This window comes from Lottia gigantea (genome assembly GCF_000327385.1).
Source record: "Lottia gigantea unplaced genomic scaffold LOTGIsca_87, whole genome shotgun sequence".
NCBI lineage: Eukaryota > Metazoa > Mollusca > Gastropoda > Lottiidae > Lottia > Lottia gigantea.
The window spans coordinates 925,415-952,877 of NW_008710867.1; the positions used below are offsets into that span (position 1 = coordinate 925,415).

The following is a 27,463-nucleotide window of genomic DNA, read 5'->3' on the forward strand; positions in this document are numbered from 1 at the left end:
ACTTTGATGCTGTTGTTGAAACACCAATCAAATCGTGAAACACATCATTATTTTCGTGTCAATCACAATGTGTTAAATGATGTTATGATTTCCACGGCAAATGAAGTGACGAAAATAACCTTTTGCCTTTTTTTAATGTTTATTTTTTCTATATAGTTTTCGGCCAACAATTTTATTCTCTGAATTTTTTAACGATGACTCATTCTGTCTGTTTCCCACGGGGAAATAAGTGTTGGTGATGGCATTATTCGGGTGGCACAGTGGATTGGGAAGAAGCACTTCTCGTGGAGACCTGGAATTGTCAATGCTTTCTATAAACCAAGGCCACATGCTACAGTGAAGATCCTTCTAAATGTGGACAGACCTCTCACCAACCCTTATTAGGGCATCTGTTTCTTTACTTGCAAATCAATTTTTTAAAAAGATTATGGCCCATATTTTTTCTTATAACCTAAAGAAGAAAAGAAACCACCAACTTTTTCATAAAGACAACAACTTAGGTTCATTAGGATCCTTTTAACCTGCATCCGTCCGGATTATCTGTACACATTTCCAGCATAATTACGACAGCTGTATTGTTCAACGTCGCCGAATTTGCACACGCTGACCGAAATTAAACCCCACGATCACTATTTGTTAGAAGTTCTAAAGTAAATGACATCATGTACAGATTCCAAGGATCTTACCTACTGAGCTATAACTCATCCTCTAATTGAGTTGTACCAAGCAGCCTGGTTCCATTGCCGAATCCAGCTCCCACCCTCTTCCATTGCCGAGACCATCGTCCGTTTCAGCCCATATACCTACAGTAAACAATATGCTCTACCGCCAGCTCTGTTATGACAATTCCTCTATTTATTATTGTATACTGTCATAATGAGCTGTGAATTAATGAGATCTAGTTGATTAATTTGGGGGACTTGAACCCGACCATGAATCACTCTCTGTTTTTAAATATAACATTACAAAATCTATCAGTTTTCAAGCCACAGATAAATTACGAACAGCTTCGGAAATCAGTGATACCGTTTTACAGATTGGCGTAGGGTATGTATTATTCAAGAATTATCCCTTAATCCTCTTATCTGCTCCTCCTTTTGAGAGATACTCATGTGTTATTTCTCTAATTATATCCTCCATTCATTTATTAATCTATCTTTCTTTCATTTCTAGGCTATCTTTAATAATATCTTTAGTCAGTTTCCTAACCGGATTTTTGATGTAAAAACTGCGACATTTTGGTTTGACCTGGTGAACTTTGGCGTGTTTTATAATGCGTTCGGAAGGAAAATCAAACTTGGATTTTACCCCAGTTTCAATATGATGAATTTGATATTTTTGAATTCTCCTTGCAGTTCATATTTTCTGAAAATGAAAATTTTCCAATAACAATTCAAGTACCGGATTAAGAAGAAAAAAAGATTCAAATTGGGGGATTATGACAAAGTAAGACAAAGTGGTTGATTTCATCATTTCAATACATATTGCAACATATGAGGAATACGGAGTCTTGTCGAAACGTTGTGTAACACTTTAACTTCTTGGTGAACTTCGTGTGGAAATTCTGAAGCATTTGTATAGGACTGCTTAATATTTGTGAAAACGCTTTGTGTTTAATTGCTACTTATAACTAGTAACATTGTACCGAAACGTTGGAACGCTCTCCAAGTGAAATCTTGTCGAAAAGGTTGTGTGAAAATTAAAGATTATTAGTGGAAGTAATCAATAAGATTTTAATATTCTTTTGCAATCGTTGATTTTACCACCCGCTGTGTTGTGATATTTTATGTGTGACTTTTTGAGACAATTTTACAACGAATGTGCCGTTTTAGTGAATTCTTTTAAAATCTTCACGAAAGCCTTCGCAAAGACGCTGAAGTGTTGTATAAGATATTGATTTTTCATTTGATAATACCATTGGATACATTTTGATCATAACCCACGCTTTGAGAGGACAGTTCGTTCCCCCAAGGATTGTTGAAGGAACTCGCCTTTGAAAAAATGGACGACAACGATTGCTGGAATCATACTGGTTACACCAAACCAGACAAACAAAAAATTGTGTTAGACATAAATAGTGGAGATGAGAATGACACGACGACTTACCTACCAACTTTACCAGTTCCAGAGCAGCCCGATGTGTCAGACTTTTTACGGGAACTAAGTGACGCCCAGGCGTACGAATTCCGGGCAGTGATCAGTGTGATAGGAATTCTCATGATCATAGGAACAGTGGGAAATTCGTTAGTTCTGTACGTCCATATTCTAAAGTTTAAACCAAGTTCCACACGGACCTTTGTTATTTCGCTGGCGGTTTTTGATTTACTCTGTTGCCTTATAGCCATGCCAGGCGAAATTCTTGACATACGTTTTACGTACACGTACACCTTTTCAGCTAGCTGTAAAATCATGCGTTTCATATCTAGTTTTGTAGCTATAGGGTCTGGGATTACGCTGATGGCCGTAAGCTATGATCGGTTTCGACGCATATGTCATCCCTTAAAACGGCAAATAGGACACACACAAGCGTGGTACGCGGTCTTTTTCGCCGTTCTCGGCTCGCTTTTTTGCAGTTGGCCACTGTTGGTCATAAGCGATCCCAAAACGGTTGAAACTGGTTTTATGAACATCACCGGTCTGGAATGCTCCGTTTCGGACAGGTTCAACAAAACCAAAATTCCTCTTATATACACTGTATTCCTGTTCATAGTTTTTATGTCGGCGTTCGTGTCAATGATAACCGCTTACGGCATGATTGGCCGCGCTATATTAAGGCAAAACAGTTTCCGGAAGCGAATGATGTCGGCACGTTCACGTAACGAAACGGTAACTAGTATTTTATCATCATCGCCAGAAGCTAACGGCACTCGAGTTCGCAAGATATCTACGACATCCGTCAATAAAAATTTTGTCGGAGACACGGGTAATCAAGGTTCGGGAGACAGCGATTCCGATGGCAATACAGCTATGTCTGTTGAGACAAGACCATTGCCATTAAACAGGAAGGTGTCATCAGTATCGACCAAACGGATCACTAGGTCTCCTGACGATGCTCGGCTCCGGAAAACAACCCTAATGCTGTTCATCATATCCGTGACGTTTCTGGTCAGCTTTCTCCCGCATCTGATACTTAAGGCCATACAAGCTTTGGACAAGAGCTTCCTCGACGGCCAGAGTTCGTTGATAAAGATACTGTATAATTTATCAGTTAGAAGTTTCCTCATCAACTCCGTCTCCAATGCTTTTATTTACGGCTTCTGTAGTCCACGATTCCGTCAAGAATGTAAGAACATCTTCAAACGAATGGCTAGGAAGAGATCGTTCTCTTTGAATTCTAATAGCTTTAATTATGCTTGAAATTCCCAAACCAGCTACTGACTGTCATATTTTGCTTCTAGCAGAACCTGCTTTGGAAAAGCTCATCGCGATGCATCTCATCACTTGTATTGTATATAATTCTGTTTTGCTTTCCATGTTTTGTGATCATTTCAATAAACTTTGATACGGTTCCTTTTCTATCATGATTTCTCAAACCAATCCTCTGCTAGTCCAACGAGACTAATTCTTTGTTACAGGGAGAGCCTGCACAGAACTTGCCGTCTTTTGCCCAATTGCAATACTCTATCCACGTCTTTAGCACTCGGTCAGCGGAGATACAGATAAAAGGCAACCCCTATCCCATTACACATCTACCAGAGCTCACTGGGTCGGAGAAAAACCTGACCGGTAGAATCTGGAAGCAAATATATTTCAAGGATAATGTCGACCGAGCTTCGACGACTGAAAAATTGGAGTTGCCACCTGAACGGTCGGTATCTGCTATCATCTACCATATGGAAGGGAAGCAATCTTAAACAATATTCAACTCCACAACAACTTCAAGGGAGGCAACTCTTCACCATCTTTCCATTATAACGACAATGATTTCAATGTGTTCATTGAAGGTTTTGATTCAACGAGAACGCCCAAAGTTATTGGTACACTACTTGAAGTCAATTTTCCATTTCCGGACGATTTCATCGATTGACTGAATACTGGCGTTTCTGAATACAATTATGCATATTAATTGTTGTGAGATTGGTCCCATTATGTCTATACCCATTGGTAGGCCTTCCCCCGATTGCGAGACATTAGGCATGTTCCGCTGTGATCTCGGCGCGACCAGGGAGTGTATCGCGGCATTTTGTCCAGTATACTAGCTCACTTATATATGAATGTAATGATATGAATATAATTATATATATTAAGTGTAAATTTAGAGGGCTACACCCCTTGGTATTTAATATATAGACCTAATGCGGAAGTGATATTATAAAGGCCTCATATTAAGGATTGGGGTGAATCATATTAAAGGGCCAAGCTTGGTTAAGATAAGATGCTGATATCGATGTCTTATATGACGGATTGTGAGTCACCCGAATTTTCCTACACTTAATGACATACCAGTTGATAAGGAAATAGGACATACGGCCATTGTAAAGGTATGAGAATATTCTGCTCTACTTTATTGTTGTTACCTTCTCAAGAATGACTTAACGTAGCACGATATATATCTGTATATGATTATGCACATGACTGCTAGAGTAAATGATACAACTTTTGCTGGTACATTTACACCGTACGACCACAACTTCATTGTGAAAAATATACCGTAAGAGAATACGTAGAAAAGGCCTATGTAATAGCACGACGAATATTAGGCTATTTGATAATTCTCAGTAAATACAGGTGTGTTTAAGAAATATGTGACCATTCAAAACACGTGTATTTATTCAAAGATAATTCAAATATAAATAAAGTATGTCTTAAGTATGTCTGTATATCTGAAGATAAACTAAGTAAACTCTTAATAATATTGCATATGCAGCGCTGATCACGTCTGAACTCTGTGTAAATAGCCCCATCTCGCCCTAAAATTATTATATGTACCTTGATTTGTAAGCATTTATGCATTCGTTTCATGAGTTTGTTTCATTCATTCCGTCTTGTTCTCACATTAATATTTTCATTCATTCATTCATTCATATTTGCTTTCCCATATCACTAAAGTAATTTTAAATATATTTGATAAATTAGACAGGGCTAATTAAGGAGCAATTATTAAATAATAACTAATTATAACAGCACGATATTTTATCCTAATTATGGTCGAGAGTTTTCGAAAGGTCATTCATTCGTTCTGCACTTTGGTTGTAATACCGAAAATGATTAAGAGTAAATAAAAATCATTTATTTTTCTGTTCCAGGTATTCGTACGTGCATCCATCGTTATTTTGTTAAAAATAAAAGAATGCATTGAAGAATATTCGCTTGGTTTAATTGTTACCTCATTTGGCTTGTTCGTACGTGCATTCCTTAGCACCTGTTGGCTGGCAATCATTGGCACCAGTTGGTTGGTTCGTACGTGCAATCATCGGCACCAGTTGGTTGATTCGTACGTGCAACCATCGGCACCAGTTGGTTGGTTCATACGTGCAATCATTATATCAGTTGGCTGGTTCGTACGTGCAATCATTATATCTCTTGGTTAGTTCGTACGTGCATTTTTTCACAACAGTTGCTTGGTTCGTACGTGCTTTAATTCACAACAGTTGCTTCGTCGGTACGTCCATTCATTTACAATAGTTGGTTGGTTCGTACGTGCATTCATTATATCTGTTGGTTGGTTCTCGTACGTCCATTCATTTACAATAGTTAGTTGGTTCTCGTACGTGCATTCATTGGCATCATTTGGTTGGTTCGTACGTGCAATCATTGACATCAGTTGGTTGGTTCGTACGTGCAATCATTGGCATCATTTGGTTGGTCCGTACGTGCACTCATTATATCTGTTGGCTGGTTCGTACGTGCAATCATTATATCTGTTGGTTGGTTCGTACGCGCATTTATTCACTACAGTTGCTTCGTTGGTACGTGCATTAATTTACAATAGTTGGCTTGTTCGTACGTGCAATCATTATATCTGTTGCTTGGTTCGTACGTGCATTCATTCACTCACTTAGCTGTGATGGCTCTATTATTATTATCATTTTGATGATCTGATTCGTTCGCTTTGATTCGTTGAATGCCATTTTTATCAACGTAAATAACCATTCATTTAAGTAGTTATAAGACTATAACCAATATAAACAATGTAAAGCCTGCAATAAAATACATGTAATTGAATAGAGTAAATAAAGGGTAGGGTTACATACAGATGATGTCATTGAAGTATTGCATTATTAATTTCACACGGACATCCTTGTACTGTCTCTACCTTTCTGTAAGTTTTATATTTTTCGTTATTTTAGTTCTTATTTTTCTTTCTTATATCATATTTGAGTTAAATAATTTTCGGTTGAAGAATGACCCGCCAAGAAAAGCTACTATAAAACAGATGTTAGATGGCTGGACTTGTGTTGTATAGCTTCTAATTTTAGTTCTAAATCTCTCGTAATAACAAATAACATGTTGGAATTTGAGGCTGGTTTACTGATATACTGGGCTCTTGAATAACAAAATAACATTTTAAGCTTTGCAGACTTCCCTGAATTGTGGACATACCAATTTCCGTCCAAAAACATAACAGATTAAGACGACACATGAATGACTTTCTGGATTTTGGAAGGAATAAGAATCAGTCGGTGGTTGTGGTGCAAACAGAGACAGTAAGTGTCTTGATACACATACAGATAATAAAAAGTCTCTGTTTAATCTTTTTAAAGCCATTTTGTACATATATTCCTTGGCACATACTCTTATTTGTAAACACTCATTTCCCATCACGTTCTGGGAGCAAAATAGTTGGTCCCAATTCCCAGACAATGTATTGCATTACGAATAGGGACAAGCATAAAGGACCGCATTCTCTTCGTTATTAATTTGTCTATAGTGTATTGTATGCTGTTGGTACAATCATGTGTATGTGTGTCCCAGAAGTTTTGCTCTTTATTTCCCCTAACAAATGTATTAATCCAATCTTTTTCTTTGATTTGACTTCAGATTTATGCCGCCGTTTTCATTGGCATTTTCATGTTTCTATCGAAAGGGTATGATGGAAAATCGACTTGTTTATTTTGATTTATTACTGTTTTGAATGTTTTAACTCCATCCATCTTTCACATTTTATTTTTACTCGGCCATATTCAAACTAACAACGATTATAGGCTTTTATTTCAACTTCAAAAACTTTCAATGCCTTTCATAGGTCGCATGTGACGTAGTACGTTCATTTATTGCATTACTTAGTGGTCGTTTGATGATAATTTATAAACGAACAGACCACCAATGAACTGTCCATTAGCAAATGCGTAAAGGATGTAGGATGATTGCAAATGCATTTGATCATTCGACTTGCTTGATTTCAATTCAACATTTTTGATTAATCTCTTTGCACAAAATTTGTTTTGGGAGACAATAGCAATAACTTTCTTCGCCAAAGATTAAGGCAGCTTAAGGAACATATCGCATGGGAGATGCTGTAATTCACTTACCTTCTGCGTCTCCGTGTACACGCTAAAGATACTTTAAACGTGTGATTATATTATGTTTATTTAGCAGTTAATCTATATATTTGTGTGGTCATTACCGATATCACGCCCCACACATAAATACCGACAGGGAGTAGGTCAGGAATTATTTTCAACAGAATCGTGGCACCGTGCCAGGAACTTTTTTTATGATCTGTTATAAAAGTTAAAAACCATTTGAAAAGAAATTGTTAAGGCGATAGTGGTATTAAACTCAATGTATGATTCAAGGCTTCAGGAATGGATTCGTAAAATTCCTTCGATTCGGTAAGTACATGTACCACTAGTTGGGCAATGTCTGGTTGCTCTTTCCGTATGCACTTGAATGGATCTAGGTGGTTGTTGATTAACTAGTATGTATGCATTCTTTTGTTGATATTTCGATTTGTTAAGTACCCCTCGCCAGGGACATAGTTTTTACACAAAAGATCCTGGACAGGCGTTTTCTAATGGTACCTCTTCGCGTTTGTGTCAAAAGTCTGTGGGTAGGTTCTCTTCGTCTGATAGTGCTATATTATTTAGTTAACGCCTGAAATACCATTTATATTGTCCACAGTCTGAATTACAAAATCTTGGCATCTGTTCAGAATTTTTAATGGAATAGTTGTAAGAGTCCAATAATAAGATTCAATTATCCTAACGTCTTAGCTGTAAAATAAGGCTCCATTTCATCTCATTCTCCTCCTTCCGATTAGCCTACTGGACTCATTTCATGCCCATGGCCAAAATTTTGCCCGCTTGTTGACCTATGGCTTCAAGAGACAAATTTATTTCATCTTGTTATATAATAAATTAATATATCATCAAAATAAGTTGTAATCGTTTATTGGCATTTGAGATGTCTATCTTTAAAGTTGCCAAAAAGATAAATGATTAAAGTAGTCCGACAGCTGTGAGGGTAATTTGTACCAGGTAGACTGTATCTACATCCATATTTATCATTTCTATCTTAAAATAACGTGTTCAAACTGTTTGTTTAATAAATTTCGATCGGATCACCTTTCTGTAGTGTGGTCATGCTGACATTTTTTAGAAGTGGTAGATGGTGGTCTTGTGGAAGATGGGCTGTAACGCAGCCGACCAGAACGTAGGAAGTTGACGTCGTTTGTTTGTGTACGTTAAAACAATAATGGTAGGCCTAGCAGTGGGTTCTCACTCGGTGTTTGAAATAGGTTTGAAACCTTGAATAGGTTTTCTCTATTCATCATTAGTCAAAGCGGATGAAATTTGGTACGGATAAACCGGAAAATCAACGACGTGCAATTTTAGCCAAGGTCGTAAGGAATATATGATCTTACAGTTGACGTTACTTTCATCTTATCAATGGACAGAAATAACTCTGACGTGTGGTAACAGATGTTCCCATATATTTCTTTAGCTCGAGTGTTTACATGGAATATTACAGCAGGCTTATCTTAGTTATCTTAGAGACCAGTTAGTACAGGCTAGTCCAGGAACAATTTTTCTTACAGACGACCTTTAACGACATTATACTTATTCTGTTGCTGGCTTCGTTGACGTGGTGTAGGCCTATAACTCTATTTCATTTCATTTTTTTTATTGGTGGTAACGCTACACTCTACTGGGTTTTTCTAAAAGATTCCCCGCGTTGTACACTACACGACGTTGCCAATCTTCATAAGCCCTATCATATGCAGAAATATGGGATGTAAAACTCCATTTCATTTCATTTTATTATCAGTTGTAACGTTTTGTTTCACTGGCTATATACTCAATTATTATCACACAAACTCGATATTCCCTGATGTTTATTGCTTCATATCTAAGTCAGTCTGTAAATACATTCCTGGCAACCTGCAGGAGTCTTTAAGCAATGATTGATTCAAATGTAATGTACATGCTGTGACGTAATAGAGTACCAACTTGAAAACATTATCTCAGTCTACAGGCGGAAGTTTAGCAACTGTTGCCATGGAGAAATTTAAATCAGAAATTGATGGTGCCGTTTTGGAACACTGGCGATTAATATTGAAATATATGATTACGTTTTCTTTTTTATGCGCGGAAGTTGAATGGAGGAATACATGCTGAGGTTTATTCGACATTGTAGGTAGGAGTTAAAAGTTTTCAGTTATACTTCTAAACAATATAAAAGTGTAAACCGACCTTCTTGGTGTAATTGAAATAGTTATTAGCTGGTAATATCTGTCGAGATAATAGTTATACCTCATTAGTTATATTAACGCCCGATAATTAACTTGCCGCATTAACTCTACATGTTACATTTGCTGTTGTTGAATGTTATCTTTTAGACTACCTTGAGAGTGAATTTCGATTAGAGAAAAAGTTCTTGGAATGAAAAATCTTGTTCTATATTTTGGCGAATGTTTTAGTGTTTCATACAATTTCCAAGAGTATATTTATCATCATCATTATCATCATATACAGTACACCATCATCATCATCACCACCATCATCATCATATACAGTACACCATCATCATCATAATCATCATATACGAGTACATCATCATCATCATCACCACCATCATCATCATATACAAGTACACCATCATCATCATAATCATCATATACAAGTACACCATCATCATCATCACCACCATCATCATCATATACAAGTACATCATCATCATCATCATCACCACCATCGTCATCATATACGAGTACATCATCATCATCATCATATACAAGTACACCATCATCATCATCACCACCATCATCATCATATACAAGTACATCATCATCATCATCATATACAAGTACATCATCATCATCATCATATACAAGTACATCATCATCATAGCCTTTACATGTTCATCATCCTCAAAATTTCTTTGAATGAATAGTCTTGTACAATGTTTTGGAGAAATCTTTAGTGTATCAATATCAAGTAGTATCGTTTTATATACGTTTTACTTCAAGGGAAATAATTCTTTGCAATTTTTACCACTTCGAGCACTTGACCATTGAGACTACTTCTGAAAATCTTTTAAAACTATGGAAATCTACTCTCCATAATAAGTCTTCGGAGTACTGTAATTCGAAGCATTGCACGGAGGTACAATGAGTACCTCTCAATATAAGAGAATATCCCTTGACTCTATCTGTTACTCCTTCCTACTTATATTCCTCATCCACATCTTCTTTCTTCTCATTTCTATACATCTTCTTTTACTACTTGGTACTTCACCACTTCCTAACCTTTCTCTCTTTTTCCCCCCAATCTTTCTCTTTACATGGTCTTCTTACCCATGCTACTCCACCCTGTATCTTCATCAATCATTCTTCGCTCTTTCTCATGTACTCCTCTCCTCCCTGTATCTTCATCAATCCTTCCTCCAAATCACTTAGCTCTTTCTCATGTTGTACTCCTCCCTGTACCTTCGTCAATCCTTCCTCTAATTCTCTTTCTCATGTACTCCTCCCTGTATCTTCCTTCCTCCAATTTTTTTCTTCTGTCTTTTCTACCCGACTTTTGTCCTGTTTACTCCTCTTAAACATCCTCATTATCTACATGTAGAATATAAGAGTTTAGTACAATAAGTCCCTTCATCTGTGTGATAGCTGGTACAATATATTGTGTTATTACTATTACATAAGTAATCGTATCTATTTAATTATTTTTTTTTCAGATCCAGTGCAGAATTAGATAACACTGATCAGGAGGAGTCAATCCATAGCAATTTATGTTTACTAATACAAAATACGTGTTCGAATTCATCGGAAAATAATCGTCAAATTACTCATTTAGTTTTTCCAGTCATCCTTAGCGTTTGGCGTGAAGAGTACGGTTGGTTACACCGAACAGGAAAGGGGAATCAATATATTACATACTTGAGCTAATGTGAAACTGACACAGTTTTGTGTGACCCTGTGTTTTTCAACCGAAAATCACGTTCGTCATCTACGTTGAAATGAAACAGTAAAATTTGATTTTTCAAACTGATGAATATTTCAGAAATCATCTTCAACACGTTAGTCAGAACAGAACATACTTCTCAAAGGATTGAGGTGTGATAACAACGGATTGGAGTGTGATATCAAAGGATTGAGGTGTGATTACAACGGATTGGAGTGTGATTACAACAAATTGGAGTGTGATATCACCGGATTGGAGTGTGATATCAACGGATTGGAGTGTGATATCACCGGATTGGATGTGATATCAACGGATTGGATGTGATAAAGTTATACCCTTAAGGTATCAAAAGATTTTGATGTGATTACGTTATCTCACGCGGTGTGATATTAATGGTCTGAGGTGTGTCGAAGTTACTGTTTGTGATGTTATATCTCAGAACTGTGGTGTAACATAGAACAAAGTACACGAATAGACAAAATCATCGTTTGCGGTTTGATCATACCACACGCAGAATATTATTCGTGTTTGTGAAAAATGGTGTTTGACTGAAAATGTGATCTTCCGAATTTCCATTCGCGTGTGAAAGATTCCATTTTAAGATGGCAGGTATCAATATAACAGGGCTTGAACTGCAGCGTAGAAATATTTCTCAACAACTGCAACAACTGAGTGACGAGCGAGCCCTAGTACTACTTCCGGTTATAATCTTCCTACTTACACTGAGCATCATAGGGCAGATAGGGAATTCTTTAGTCGTCTACATTTTCACCAAGAAGTTTAAAGTTACCACTCAAACCACGTTGTTCGTCGCCTTAGCGTGTTTTGATTTGATCTCATGTTGCGTGGCCATGCCGTTTGAAGTTTTTGATCTGCGCTTCTTCTTCAATTTCAGTTCAGAAATCGCCTGTAAGATTATGAGGTCGCTGGTGACTTTTACGACCTGTGCTTCCAACCAAATCCTGTTATTAATCGCCATAGACAGATTTAGGAAAGTCTGTTGTCCGCTAAAAATGCAAATGACACCGTCTATAGCCCGTAAATTCATCTTCATCTCCGTCATAATCGCAATCTTAATGACTATTCCTGCGTTTTTTCTGTACGGGTTGCGATCAGCGATAACTCCAATTCCTGGTTTGCTTGGATCTGACTGTGCAACTGGTGATGACGTCAAAGATACAATTTATCCAATAGTTTATGAATTGGTGTTGATATTCTTTTTTGTGTTTTTCACCACCTGTTTTGCTGTATTGTACACCTGTATATGGAGAGCGTCCAGAAGACTGGCTTTCGCGCGTAAAAGTTTCCGGTCGGAACAAAGCTGCAGTTTGATCGGCGAAGACACGACGTCCTCATCTATTGATAATAGAAACGACAAGAAACCTAAATGTGACAAACGTGCCCGTTCAAATGTAGTTATTGTCATGAAGACTGATAGTTTTTGTCGGCAAGTGTCCTCCGAACCCGGATCACCGAACATGGCCCGAAAGAAGCCACAAAGAATCACAGCGGCTTCCATCAAGACAAAAGCAACGCTTATTGCCTTTGCAGTTACGATGGTGTTTTTCCTAAGTTTCATCCCACACTTGGGTCTCGCCGCTCTCAAAAACGCCAAGAAAGACTTCGACTATACATTACAAGGGCCACAACTCGTGGCGTTCAACATTTTTCTGAGATTTTATTTTGTGAATTGTGTGGCCAATCCGTTTATATATTCCGCCATGAATCCAATTTTTAGACGCAGATGTATCGATGTTTTCCGATATATCTGCTGCTGCGTTTGTCGTACGTGCAAAATTAAGAAAGACCTACCAGTCCACGTTTGATGTAGAACGATGTGTTAAATTATCTTTAATCTTGTTTCATTTTCGTGGCCACATTTTGATAAAATGCACATATTTGTACTAATGAGTATGGACAATGCCATTCACAAACTGTCTACCGTGAAAGTTCCTCTTGCACTCGGCAACTGATTCAACTTTACGGAATCTGCCGACAATTGCCGAATACGCCATTCACCGTTATCCGAGAAAAATACATCAAAAGGGAGGCTACCTATTATGGATTCCAAGCACTGTCCAGATGTTTCAACGTACGCGACTTGTAACACATGGGACCTCTGTTATTATTATTATCGTCCAATACCAATAACTCATTACAACATAGTATCATATAATGATATAAATAATTGTATATCGTTGTTTTGTTAATTATATATTCATGTATGACATTAAAAATGTTATGTTCGACTTCCTGAGTCTTTATTCAGCGTTTGGAATTTAAAATTCTACGACCACTTTTTTAATACATATAGTGCGCCTTTGACTAACAAAAAGCCCCCAAAAATACAACAATACATGCACAACCAATTTATTTTATTAACTGAAATTGAGTATTGAATACAACTTTGTTAATATTTTAACAAAAGGGACTAATTATCATTCAAGGAAAGAATTTGACGTTCACAACATTAAAATAACATAAAAAATTATTCCACATTTTTGGAAACAAGGCACAAGGTTGGTGTCAGACACTTGGTTTAGTGACCACCGTGTGTTTTGTTATAGTTGATCCTGGAAGGGTGGTCGTCAGCAGGCCTGTTGATCGGTGTCCATACCGGCTCTCCCACAAAATATCTTTTAGCTTTCACATAATTCTACAATAGAACATAATGCATCTTAATGAGGAAGAGTCAAAACGAGTGATGTCCTGCGAAAATGTCTCTCGGAAAGTCATTCTGTTTATATCATGTGGGTACAAAGTTGAAATATCATTACTTTTAATGTTTTTATGGAGTTTTTTTATCCGCACAAAAATTTGGATTTCCTAAGAAAGCTGATTATTACTGGCATATAATTGTACAAAAGAACATAATTCATCTTAAATAGATGAGACATAGTAGAGTAGACATGATATTAGCATTTTGATTTGAAAGAGCTCAACTCTTGACATCCAGTTTTTCACAATTAAATAATATTCAAGAAAATGTATACCAATCAAACCACGGTATGCATAAAAGTTACAAATTTGATGCTACTGGCAATAAACAGTGGCTTTACGTTAACCTGCAGGGGCTAATGAACGGAGTTAGCTAAGTGAGAGGGGGCATTCCTAAAAGAAACCGACCTTGTCATCAAGAGTAAATCTGTGGTAAATACCAGCCGGTAGAGTTACCATATCATCTTTGAACACTGCAATACGAATCCATTTATTGTTGATATCCCTCACGTCAAAATACCCACTACCGTCCAGTATATACCGTATTTCATCATCAGAATGGAGATGTTCCGTGAAAAAGTGTTTCAACTGAAATAAAAATAATGAAGCCTTTATTGGTGAGCAGTTAGAAGACCAACAGATTGATGGACCAACAGAGAGGACCAATACATTTGACTGACAAGGAGAGGGGCCAACCTATAGGACTGTCAGATGGAAGGACCAACAGTTGGGACTGACAAGGATGCGGAAAAACCTATAGGACTGTCAGATGGACGGACTGGCAGATAGGAGAGTGAGATGGAAGGACTGACAGAGAAGAAGGACCAGCAGAAAAGAGTGTCAGATGGAAGGGCTGACAGAGTGAAGGACCAGCAGGTAGGACTGGCAGAGAAAAAGATTAACAGATAGGACCGCCAAGGAGAAGGACCAACCTATAGGACTAACAAGGAGAAGGGTCAACAGAACAGATGAAAATGATCGGAATGTTATGCTAAAAATATTTATATATTGGTGTGGTGCCTACCTTTTCATGGTAATTAGGAAGACCTTGTTCTGTGATATTAATGACATCTTCATAAGAATATCCCCGATCTTTCTTTAATTTGTTCAGAACTTCATTGTCTTCATGATTTTCAGCAGGAATCTGGGGAAAAAAAGAAACTTTATATGCAACTTTTCGTTCAATTCCAATAACGTTCAGCACTACACACAGAGCAGTTTGAAAAAAACATGTCACTTTTAAATCCCAAGCTTGTATCTATACGTACGTGTGTATGGATGTGCCATACTATTCTCCATATACATTGCTATCAAAGTAGCTACATAGTGATGTATGATGTTACAATGTGTCTCAATAGAATATCTCGCCTCTATCGATATATTTGGGAGTCGCGGTGGCTCAGTGAGTTAGACGCTTGCTCGCTAACCTGAAGGTCCAGGGTTCAATCCCGGCATAGGTCGAGATCTTTTCTATCGATATATTTAAGCCATAATCACGTATACGTACTTTTGACCAAGCCAAGCATTGTATATCGGTACTGAACAGAATATATAGGTCACGGGACCTGGCATGTATAGTTTTATTAATTAGACACGATGTATGGTGTTCTATTTTAACATGGGCTCAATACAGACAACATAAGCATATGGTCATCGGGCTCGTAGCAAGAAGGGTGGGACAGAGGGGCCCCTTTGCAAAAATTCCATCACACGTGCAGAAACTCATGGACAAAGTTAAAACATAAACAATAAAATGCTAAATGAGTTAACGTACCTTCCAATATTCGACGCCAGTGAGTTTGAACAACTCCTTCAAATCCACGTATTTTGGAGGATCTGTTTTGTGTTCAGATCGCTGATCCTCTTCGTTGTCGTCCATGTACCAAGCAGACACCATTTCTATACTTTATCCGTTTTAAAAGTACAACGAAACGAGTTGAAAGTAATGCTCTGTTATAATGATATGTGAACGTTATCAACAATGGCGACCTTGACACTGTTTTCATGTGCTCCAGGTCAAATCAATATGGTGACCCACTTTGGCCATAAACTCGTCTTTGTTAATGTTCGGTTTAGATGAATGACCACGGTTGAAAAGAAGGTATTAAAAAGTGACTGCTCTTCCAGTTTAAAGGACAAATGTTCCAATAACGTCCCGGTTTATAAAACAGACTTAACACTGGATGGGTATGGTGGTCCAAGCTGGCCATAATTCTCATTGTCCATTCTCTTATATTTGATGGTGACGGCCTACTCTATGTTTGTCTCATTGTTAATTAGTATGTGATTAGTTCAAGGGGCATTCCACCCCTTTTTTTATGATATGTAATCGTAATTGTTATATTCTTAGTAAGAGGGTTTTTCTGTGGCGTATTTTAAAGGAACTACAATGTCCATCTCTTGTGATAAGATCACGCGAACACATCGATTGCACAAAGACAAATTGTTTCGCAATAATTAAATGATAAGACATTTGATTTTGGAGGTGTGAACATTCCATTTATCAATTCAGGTTAAAGATACTAGAATATTGAAGGATTACGACGGGGAAATGTGGTTGTGGGTAGGCAGATTTCGTCTGTGACTAATCAAGAATAAGCTAATATACAAAAAAAATACAAAACCATCATATACAAGAATTCATTAATAATCTTTCAACTATCCAAAGTTACAAAAAATATACAAAAGTTGAATAACATTTAAAAAATTGATTCGCAAACTTTACACATATGTATAAAACTCTACACTATAGTACACAATACAGAATTGAAACTATCAATATATCTATCATAACACCTATCATATACAAATATCCAAAACCTTTGCATACCTTCCGTACAAAAACCACAAAATATACAAAACCTAACCATCCATTTAAGTCTACAGTTCAGTTGTACCCACCGACATGGTGCAGACAGACTTTGATTGTTTGGAGGAGCATGTAATAAATCCGGACAGGCATTGTTTATGTTGTTCCGTTGCAGAAATAGAATTTGGTCGGTTGTCAGATTTTTCACGGGAGGGGGTGAGGGTATGGTATAGAGGTTTTTGAGGTTGGAAGCCCTTGATACTCGTCCTTTAACTGATTTCGACAATTATCATGGTCACGTGGATACGGTTACAGTGATAAAATTACAGGGATTTTGGCTGACGAAAAATCATGTAAATGTACCAATATCTCTGATAACGAACTTAAATATACTAATATATATCAAAATAATAATAACCACCCTCATATCGTTTAGAAACGTTCGATTCATTATTTTGGACTGCTGAATCACCACTCAAAAACGTGAGTATAATAGGTACTTCAAATTTCCTCGATGCCTTTTCTTAGTGTGTCATGCAACAATTAATTTCTTAAGGGCGTATTTATTTAGTTATTCACTTATTTCGTCATTTATTCATAATTGAAAACCATCTAAAAATACCACGAATTAAACCCAAAAGTTCAGAGGAGATTGGCGTTCCTTTTCACTCCATTACCCCTATCTGTTGTCACCCTCCAAACCATGGGAAAAGATGGGCGTAAACCTCAATTAATTTTCCATCATTACAGATCAACATGATGCAAACAGTTCATTACACGCCTTTATCCCCGAGAGCAATGGCCATGGCACCATTAATATGGCTGGGCAAAATCATCTTTATCGTGGGCTTCGTAACCAATACATGGTACTCCTACTCCAGTACAAGTGACCACGGCCATATGGGCCTGTGGGTGTCATGTAACGTCCTCTTCAACTGTATATATTTCGATCCTATTAACAGTAAGTACGAATCATAAGTCAGAGTTCAATTTTGAAAAGTGTTACGGATAAATGTGACAGGGTTGTTAAACCAATCTGTTTTATGACCATGAGGTTCCGGATTTGATCTTGATATAGGACAAGATAGCGCAGCAATCGAAGAAAAGTGTTGGCTCATGCAGCACACAGGCTTGGCGTTATCCGTCTTCAAAGGCCAAAATAGAAGAGACAAGGGTGTAAAACTCCATTCCTTTTCAGGTTGGTATATAGCAGTTCGTGCCTTGGAATGTATTGCTCTGATATTTTTGTCTGTTGGTTCTTTCCAAAGTCTGATATACCTCAGACGTAGATTCAAAGAAAGGCTGATCTTTGGTGCCATTGCCATATTGATTGGAGGTAAGTCAAGATTATCCGATTTTGATGGATGTCGTTCAGCTGAAACCAGAAAAATTGTCATTGATGCTTGATAACATGAATTTCCCAAATTCCATTAGCCTTTTCGAAAACCATATCGCATGTAACTAAACACTTCCTGTTTATTTTTCGTGTCGTCTTTTTTCAGGTGTGGTGGGAATAATAGGTTGTATTGTGTTCGCAGCCGAAGTCATGAAAAATGCAGACTTGTTAACAATTACTGTATCGCTAGGCTACTCCTTCTACTTGACGGTATTTGGATGTGTGCTTGCTCTTGCTGGTGCACCTTTACTGTTTTTGGAATACAGAAGCTCTTTTCAATAACATGTTGAAACCTTTAGACGCACCAGCTTACTGTTACCAATGGATCTCACTCAAGAAAACTGCGCAATATGATATAATTTAAAATGGCTGAGTATAAATCACCATCTTGGAAATTCAGAAGCTTTTTTATTTGTTAATAAATTCATGAATCACGTCTTTTTATTTATTTTTTTCATCGAGCCCAAATAGGTCTAATGAACAGAGCAGAATGTATTGGACTTCAAAACCTGATCGTTGTCACTCAAGGCACTAATGATTTTCTAACACCAACATAGTTGACAATTCTGAAGCTGTGATTGGCTGGCTATAAACAACATCCAATCATACACTCTAGATTTCGAACGCGTTCTAATCCGGATTGGAAGTACTTTCAATCAAACATATCCTGACATAAGCTCATCTTTTGTGAGTAAATGTCGCCTATCAAAACAATTACAAGATTTAAACAGTGGTCAAATTCGATCACCTCACTGAAGTCGTTTGAACTCGAAACATTCAGACGCAAAACATCTACTGTTGAAGAACTGAAAAATTTATCTTGGTAAGTTACTGTAAATTCACCCATCTTAGCAGAATTATTCCACAAATAGGCACTATTACGATTCTAATTTTCTTAGCATAGACCGGTCTACAGTCGTCTAGATAGGGTGGTCCTATGAGCAAGTTATAGTTGCGGTTCCTTTACAGTTGACAGTATCAACAAACATGCGGTCGTAGCCCATTTCTTTTCATTGCACAAAACAATGAACTGCCTTCCTTCATTGGTCTCCGATTCACAACAACGATACCAAATTATTAAGCACGAGTTACTTCCCTTGAAAAGTGAAATTTGTTGATCAATGGCAATTTCAAGAATATCGACTTCCATAACCCAACTTCTTGAGATGGTTGATCCTCGAACATCGGAACTAAATCGAACAAGTTATTAGTCGAGCAAAAGTATTTGATTTCATCCGGGTCTGCTTCAAAAGATACACCTACACGATCAATCCATTTTTATGTTCTTCTGTTTGCAGTAAAATGAAGCTTAAAGTAGACACAGTCAAAATCCAACTGAGTACCAGCGAAAGGAGAGAGATCCTGATTTTTCCTTCAGTTGTATCTCGAACACTGGACCGGGTTCGTCATATCTGGATTGAATGCTACGTCCTTCTGGTGGCACTGATTGGCCAATGTGTTGCCATTGCCACACCGTATTGGGCTGTAAGGCCTATTGGCCACTCTGGTCTTTGGGAGAATTGTGTCTATGAGAAATGTGTTGATGTTTTTGAATATGGCGATCCTGCACGTAAGTTTTCACACATTCTTCCATTACAGCTTTTTTCTTCTTTAATCTACAAGCTGTATAAAGGTTGTAAGTGACAGTCTAGAGTGTCAAACCTGGAGAAGTTGGATAAATCGGCAATTTAAAGCTAGCCATCATGGCAGCAATTATGCAGCAGAAAATTAACATTCAGCCTATCAATTTTCGAACTATGATGTACATGTACAATGGTTCCAATTTATTATATTTCAGACTGGTTACGATGTGTACAGATTGTGATATGTATAGCTTTACCATTGACAGTACTGTCAGGCATCTTTATGGTTCTCGCTTCCCTTAAAACCAACACCAACTGTGCCACTCCCGCCGGCTTCTCCTGTCTTACTGCTGGTGAGTTTACTTTATTGCTCACAAAACAATTATATTTGGTATACTGAGACACTTTTCTATCGTCCTTGACAAAAGTTGTTGACGGTTTCCATTGCTTGATAACTTACTTATTTGTACAAGATTCCTCTTGGAGCATATTTTTTTGATAAATTATACTTCTTTGGTGTGTGGAATGAATGTACCATTAGCGACAGCTTTTTTTCCCTTCTGTATCCTATTTTTTTTATGACTTGGGGTTTTAATGTTTGGGTATTTTTGCTGTAGCTTTTCATGCCTTGATTTTAATTTTATTCTTCAGGTTTTATGATTTTACTTGGCGCTGGTTTTTACGGTTATCAACAAAACGAACTGTCCACGATTGGTTGGAGTCTCATAGTCAGTGTACTAAGCGGTTGTCTCTGTGTGTTTTCAAGTACTCGGATGTGTTTAGGATGCCTGCACAAAGACACTGATAATTTTGCTAGAAACGTTTATCTGGAAGCTCCTGTGAATTTATGAAGACCTTTATGGTTGGGTGTCCTTCGGGTCAAATGGTTACTTTCATTTGTGATAATTGGGAGAGACGTGTTTCATCGGGGTTGCATTGGCATCAAGTAATGCCAACAAGCGAGAAGTGCTGTCAATTCCTGGGAGGTATCCTGTGTTATTTCGTGTACATGAACTTGTTATTAGAGTTTGATTGAACTAATTCCAATAAAGACAAAATGACGATTTTCCCATGTGAGTCAACATGTTGGTATGTGCTTTTTTCCACCATAGCTGACACATTTTCCATTTTTATGTTTTTAACTTGTATATTTTTACGTAAATAAAATGTATTTCTAAATAACTTTGTCGAAGGGGAATATACCAATAGAACTCTACAGCATGGAGATATTCGTCGGCTACCCCCTAGTTGCAATAAGGTTCTACTAAATCATTATGGGAAAATCTCACCACAATAAGGTGCATTAATGTACAGTATAACAACTCTGTTACACTTGGTTGGTTACCGCCAACAATACATGTATACTTCACATGCAATGAAATCAATGGTCGAAGTCACGCCCAAGTGTCAATACTAACATCGCCCGGCAACCTGAAGTTGTTTGTTTTGATTTGAGTTTATTCACCGTATCGTTATATTACTATAGACTTTGTTGTAATAACTGTAATCCTTCCGTTATATCAGTCGGCACTCTCTTTGATGTCGGATTAGGATGATCGGTGATTAGGATTAAGATGAGGATAAAAATTTCAGCATTCATCTTGTTTGTCTTAAGCGTCTTTATTACGCTCCACGGTAAGTTGAAAATTTGATAAAGAACTTGATATTCTTATGGCATTCAGCTTTTTTCGGTCGGTGATCCTTCTCTGGACATTTAGTAGCTGGCTGGATTTTTGTTAAAGGGGCGGAACAGTACTTTCGAATCCTGACGACAAGACAAACTGACTTTCCTGGGTGTTTGTCTCTAAAACGTGACACTATTATTTAGGGCATCATATCCGCTCTTGCCTCTATAACTTCCTGGTGTGTTGGAATACATACATATAAGTAAAGCATGATACAGATCTATGTGGTTCAATTATTCATAAAGGTTTAATTAAATGGCAGAGATGATGAATCAAGACGAATTCGACATGCAATGGAAAGCAAGACCTATATAATAATCAATAAGCGAATAATTGTAAACGGCGTGACAAAGGAGGCGTTTTATTGAACAATATAGATGATAGTACGAGTGAGAGGGCCTCTCATAGGTCCGCGCTCCGTGTAATTACATGAGAGTTTCATATGGAACTGTAGAAATCATTATATAACAATATTGTTAAAGATGAACAAACTCAGTATTGTTTTCATTCTTAACTTAAATAATTTTTTTGCTTTATTTCCATAAACAGAAAGCAATGGTGAAGGACAAGAATTCAAATTATACCAAATAACAGTAGACGACGTACGTATATCTCTAACTTAAATCCAGTCGATGATGGTCCTGTTATATCAAAGTACGCCCATTGAATACTTCCTGGATATTTCTTTAGCAAAATATGGCTTTGCTTTGTGGTCATTTTGAAGTCATTTAGACAATTCCCTCCCTTAATCCTGCAGACCATACCATCCAAGTACACCGCCAAGCTGTTCCTTCTTACTAGCCCACTTCAAGATATAAAAACTTTTAATTTTTCAGTGGCATGACAATGACCATGTGACCAAATTACAAGACTTGATTATCACAGAAGCAAATTCGTATTGCTCTTCCTCACCGGTACAATGTAGTCTACCATATTGGAATGAAACATTCAGGTTCGTACATTCTCAAATTCCCATACGTTCCACTTTTCTGTTCCTGATTCAAGCCATAAAGACAGACTTGACAAACAATGATAGAAATATAACCTCATCGTATACCTTAGAGGGCTTCTCATAGATCCGCGCTAGAAATTAAATTCGTCTGTTCTTTGTGCCTCAACGTGTCCAGCATTGTTCCAGTTCCAGGTAAACCATAATTCGATGTTTTTCCCAGTTTTCAGAGATCTGATGTAGTAGTAACAGATGGTTATCCAAAGGAAGATGTTGATTTGGTCGTTAGATTCTATATCTTGAGCAACTTCTCCACCGAGGAACCGGAATCTATTCTCAGTTCGGAAGCCACTAAAGGTGGGTAATGAACTTAGTTCAGCAGTAGGTCCTGATAGAATCTTAATATGCAGCTCTCTATGAAGAACTGGTGGTTGTTATGTTATACTAGACCCTTTGAACAGTGTAACGTCTTTTAGCTGGGACCATATATTTTTGTGCCTTCTTTCCCGTAATAAAGTCAGCTGTGTTTAGTACAGAGTGATATTACTCCCGGATCCATAACACGAGAACTATCTCTAAAGGACCTGGAATTGAGTCCTATCCAGCCATGCAGTCAAAATGTGAACACTGTCTCCTGATGCCTTATTATCCTGGCCCCTTCCATGCTTTGTTAGTTCTTCATCTTTAGTATTCGGTTAACGTTTCATTGTAGAAATCTTCGTGAACATCAAGTCTTCATTGGAAGATGAATTGGGATCTTACGTGACCTATGTTGGAGATGAGTTCTATGGGATACCAATAGACGAGGCAGCTAACAGGATTATAATACCCATTGCAGTCGGTGTGCTGGTTATCATCGCTATTATAGCCATAGCATTGACAGTTTGGAGGTAAGCTTTCAGACAACCTAATGTCACGTGATGTCATTTGCGATTGGGCTTCTCTTCGGAATGATCACATACCTCAACTATGTATGGTATGAAATTTTTAAATTTGAAATTCCTGAGTAGCAAAGGTCCGTTTTGGCTTCGTTTATTCTATTTTTAGAAATAGAAATTTGTACCTCTTCTATCGGCTCAATTTCATGTAAAATGGTATCGTTTAATCAAATGTATTTCAGTAAGAATCAGGAGAAAGAACGTAATAAATTGTTCTCGAAGAAAAGTATGCGGATGTCTAAAACCACAAATAACCGTTCCAGAAATAAACCAGAACAACACCCAGACACGTAAGTTTATAGAGAACCCTTGTTTATAAGGTTTTTATGTGACCCTCAAAAGATTCTTTTTTGAAAAGAGAAAAGTTACTCGCCAGAAGGGTGAGGCGGTTTCCATGAGTTGTTGTTAAGATCATTATGGGCCTAAGAAACTACAACACAGTGTTGTGTCATGCTTTGAACACCTCTGTTGCGAGGTGTGTCAACTTGGTATCCTTTTCAGGAAATCCACATAGCATGTATGTTAAGTATCGTTATTAAACAACACTATAACAGAACATGTGCAAATACCAACTATATGAAAATATGCATTAAAATCTAGATCTATGTCAAGGCCAATATAATCAGTTAATGCACTCTGTGATATTCGACATCTGGATATTTGTGTATATATGTCAATTCTATATTTTAGAGAAAACAATCTGATGAAGGATAACACAGACCACCAAGAGAATAAGCATCTTGAACACAAACACATCTCGCCTTTAGCCAATAATCAAAGTCACCCTTCCGCGACTGAAGCTTCCTACCTAAATGAGGTCAAACATAGGCATAACGAACTGCCGCCGTTAAACTCAGCTGAGAGTGGGCAAGGTCTGCTGAACTCGGATGAGTTAGGTCAAACCAATTTTGAAGAGTCGGACACCAGTCAGATGAAGAAGCACCACAAGAAGAAGAAATCCAAAAAGAAAAAGAAGAAGGCGGAAGAGAAATTGAGCCAAGAGAATTCAGCATTAGAAGAATCCGAATCGGAAATCTTCACCCAGTCTCACATGATTACAAACGTCCAACCAAATAATATGACAGCAGATGAAACAATCGTGTAAATTGCTGTCAACTCGTGTAAATTGCTGTCAAATCGAGGGGCCCAATCCGTCAGATGGCAATGACAATTCGCCTAGTAAATTTTTGCTGATATTCATCTCGCTAACGCAATGTTGACTACTTCCATTGTCATTTTACATGTTCATAATCCATAGAAATATTTAATTGTAGACATATCTGACGCCAAGTTTTATTTTTTAATGAGTTACGCTATAAGTGTCTCATTGAATTCATTGAGCTTTTTAAACACAAATAAATATAGCTTGAATTGGTCCTTCTTACTCGATAAACATTTGGGTAATTATCCGGTTTTTTCAAAGTGTTCTGTTATACATGTCTCTAACAGGAATTTCACCGATATACTCTGTACTTGGGTTCGTGTCTGATATTCGTATTAAAAATATCAGTATTGTCCTCGCAAACACAATACTGTTTTAACGAAATTAAATTTTACGAATGCAACATCAATAGCGTAAACTAGTTATTTGTAGTCTGATTATGGCATTCCAAATCAAGAGTTATGTACCTTACTTATATCATAACATACACAATAATGTTGGGTAATATACCCCATTCCCTCGTCAAAACATTTTGGCCCTTTCGGCATTTATTACAGGCGTAGGGTATGGGTGTCCTCGGTGGGTAGGGGTATATAGAAGGTGAATTGAAGTATTGAAGGATATGAAGGCGAAATGATTGAATACAGGCTATAACTGTGACGTAACACATTACCAATGTACGATAATAAAATTAGTTACATCACTCTTAACTTTAGAGACCGAGTTTTTGAACATATGGATTTTGAAGAATATCAAACCGTTCAAATCATCGCGCAACAGTTTACATCCGACTCTATAAACATGTATATATATGTAAATGCAATAATAACGTGTGCAGAATCATTATTAAACCTCACCTTTTACCTGTCATTTCTACATCCACCTTCTACCGCGGGAAAAAGGGGGCTGTATATTTTTTTAACTTTTTTGTGAAGAGTTCCACAGTCAGATAATACGGAAATCAATACGTGACATCAAATATAGCTATATCAAATTTAGATGGAATGTTGGCATAGAAATCCCTTTAGAAATTATTTTGAAATATTTTTCTCGTCACATTTGGTCATAATTAGCACATTGTTTTTTTTTAAATTTAAGATGCCACAAATATCCGCTCAGGCCCGTGGTCAGGCTTGATTGTTCGGAAGGGCAAGTTATATATTCGGATGGTGTATGGTGTTAAGTTGCAATAATGGAATTGGTCGGTCGTCTGATTTGTTATTTAATTCGCCCCTTGTAGTTATAGGGATGCATTCACTATTCCAACTGTTTCAATAAAATAATTTTGGGCTTTTATCAATCTTACATCGGGTCGCAACGAAAACTAGATTAACTAACTTGCAGAATAATATGTTAAGCAGAATATTTTCTTTCCTGACTTTATACATTCTGGAATATTAAATCATGTACTTATGTGTTTGTGTATTTTTATGGAGTTACAAAAAGGTTTATATCGGGGACAATTTTTATTAGACGAATTCTAATTTTTCTCCCTCTTTCGTTCTTATAAATCCACAAAGAGTCACTCAGGTTTAACTAATGCAAACTTCGGGCCCCCGGAATCGAGAGTAACATCAAGTGAGTAAGCTAAGCATCGGCATATTAATCTGCGACTTGATAATTAAGGCTAAAGACATCAACATTAATATAAATCAATTATTTAAAAACATAGTCTAGACTAGATTAATTAGACAAATTAATTGATATCTATCTAATTTTTCTCTGAAACGGACGATGAAATCTATATTTTATCAGTACCAGCCGGATAAGTATAGCCATGGTTTGAGGACGGACTGGGGCTCAATCTGTTAGATCTTCAGGATTGTTATCTCATTTGCCTGGTTATGTCGAGCAAGTAATGGCTGTCGTTCTTATCTGAGTTCAGGGTTTTTCTGGAGAATACAGTCTGCCAGAAGGGAACGACGATTTACCTTGGTTGAAAACCCCTGTTTTATTAAAGGATCCGTTTTATGAAGAGTCCTTGATCATCATTTCTAAACAAGAAGCTGCCCAGATTTACAGCTAGAATAATGAGGATCCAGATGGTCCTTGACCAAATCTTATGACAATGATGTTCACCGGATCATACTTACCACTTTACAGCTGCAATGGTATACTGGACTTCGTGTCTACCTGCTGGTCCTTGACCAAATCTCTTCGCAATGAACTTTATTAGATTACCATCTGTTATTATCCAACTGGATCGACTGGGTGAGGTTCGAAGACTTCATCAATCTGAAAAATTAAAAGATACACTTTCATTTTACCTGTCAGACTTAACCACCGAATCGTTATTTTAACAAATATTCTCATGAAAAGTATACAATTTGATTAACATGAAATGCCGCTAAATCCTTAAAGAAATCGGGGAGAGAGACACGGAAGATAGGAAGGTGGGAACCTAAAGGGCAAAGGGATAGTGCGGGGACAGGGCCTTGGTATATTTTCAGAGAGGAAAGTAGATCCCAGTGTAGTAGAAAAGAAGAGAATGGGCCAGAAGAGACAGATGAGGGGTGGTATCCAGTAGGTACCGGATTGAAGTGAAGAGACAGTAAAGAAGAGAGAGAGAAAGGAATTGGAAAAGAAAGGTGGTCGAAAGAGGGAGCATAGTGGATGAAGCAGGAACAGAGAAGTTGCCATGGGGTATTCTCTTTAATTGAGAGGTACCTCCGTGCAATGCTTCGAATTACAGTACTACGAAGACTTATAATGGGTCGCCATCAATGCAATATTGTCGTACACTTTTGCGAAAATAGGATTTAACAAATTTTCATAAGTAGTCTCGGTGGTCAAATGGTCAAGTGGTAAAATTTGCAATGAATTCCTTCCCTTGAAGTAAACGTATATATTACGCTACTTTTTAAATTAAATTTTT

General features: G+C 37.3%; 6 protein-coding genes across 6 annotated transcripts; 4 read left to right on the forward strand and 2 right to left on the reverse strand.

The window, feature by feature from the left end:
• Positions 1–1,027: 1,027 nt before the first annotated feature.
• Positions 1,028–3,357, forward strand: LOTGIDRAFT_236803 (hypothetical protein; the record flags this gene model as incomplete). The annotated part of the gene is made up of 2 exons (XM_009067924.1): positions 1,028–1,047; positions 1,174–3,357. The coding sequence occupies exon 2, from the start codon at positions 2,002–2,004 to the stop codon at positions 3,355–3,357; it is 1,356 nt and encodes a 451-aa protein (XP_009066172.1). The 5' UTR covers positions 1,028–1,047; positions 1,174–2,001.
• A 6,550-nt stretch (positions 3,358–9,907) lies between these two features.
• LOTGIDRAFT_169633 (hypothetical protein) lies at positions 9,908–10,772 on the reverse strand (the record flags this gene model as incomplete). The annotated part of the gene is made up of 2 exons (XM_009067925.1): positions 9,908–10,293; positions 10,739–10,772. 2 exons carry the CDS (start codon positions 10,770–10,772, stop codon positions 9,908–9,910), a joined length of 420 nt encoding a protein of 139 aa, XP_009066173.1.
• A 1,427-nt stretch (positions 10,773–12,199) lies between these two features.
• LOTGIDRAFT_169634 (hypothetical protein) lies at positions 12,200–13,174 on the forward strand (the record flags this gene model as incomplete). Its single annotated transcript, XM_009067926.1, has 1 exon — positions 12,200–13,174. One exon carries the CDS (start codon positions 12,200–12,202, stop codon positions 13,172–13,174), a length of 975 nt encoding a protein of 324 aa, XP_009066174.1.
• A 533-nt stretch (positions 13,175–13,707) lies between these two features.
• Positions 13,708–16,051, reverse strand: LOTGIDRAFT_197575 (hypothetical protein). The gene is made up of 4 exons (XM_009067927.1): positions 15,841–16,051; positions 15,091–15,210; positions 14,475–14,654; positions 13,708–14,004 (listed from the first exon to the last, which is right to left on the reverse strand). The coding sequence occupies exons 1-4, from the start codon at positions 15,961–15,963 to the stop codon at positions 13,888–13,890; spliced, it is 540 nt and encodes a 179-aa protein (XP_009066175.1). The 5' UTR covers positions 15,964–16,051; the 3' UTR covers positions 13,708–13,887.
• A 1,580-nt stretch (positions 16,052–17,631) lies between these two features.
• Positions 17,632–18,553, forward strand: LOTGIDRAFT_169637 (hypothetical protein; the record flags this gene model as incomplete). The annotated part of the gene is made up of 3 exons (XM_009067928.1): positions 17,632–17,836; positions 18,074–18,211; positions 18,378–18,553. 3 exons carry the CDS (start codon positions 17,632–17,634, stop codon positions 18,551–18,553), a joined length of 519 nt encoding a protein of 172 aa, XP_009066176.1.
• Positions 18,554–18,966: 413 nt separating this feature from the next.
• LOTGIDRAFT_236806 (hypothetical protein) lies at positions 18,967–24,531 on the forward strand (the record flags this gene model as incomplete). Its single annotated transcript, XM_009067929.1, has 9 exons — positions 18,967–19,094; positions 19,570–19,841; positions 20,070–20,207; positions 20,506–20,582; positions 22,376–22,491; positions 22,712–22,845; positions 23,201–23,378; positions 23,609–23,716; positions 24,117–24,531. The coding sequence occupies 9 exons, from the start codon at positions 18,967–18,969 to the stop codon at positions 24,529–24,531; spliced, it is 1,566 nt and encodes a 521-aa protein (XP_009066177.1).
• Between the last annotated feature and the right edge of the window lie 2,932 nt (positions 24,532–27,463).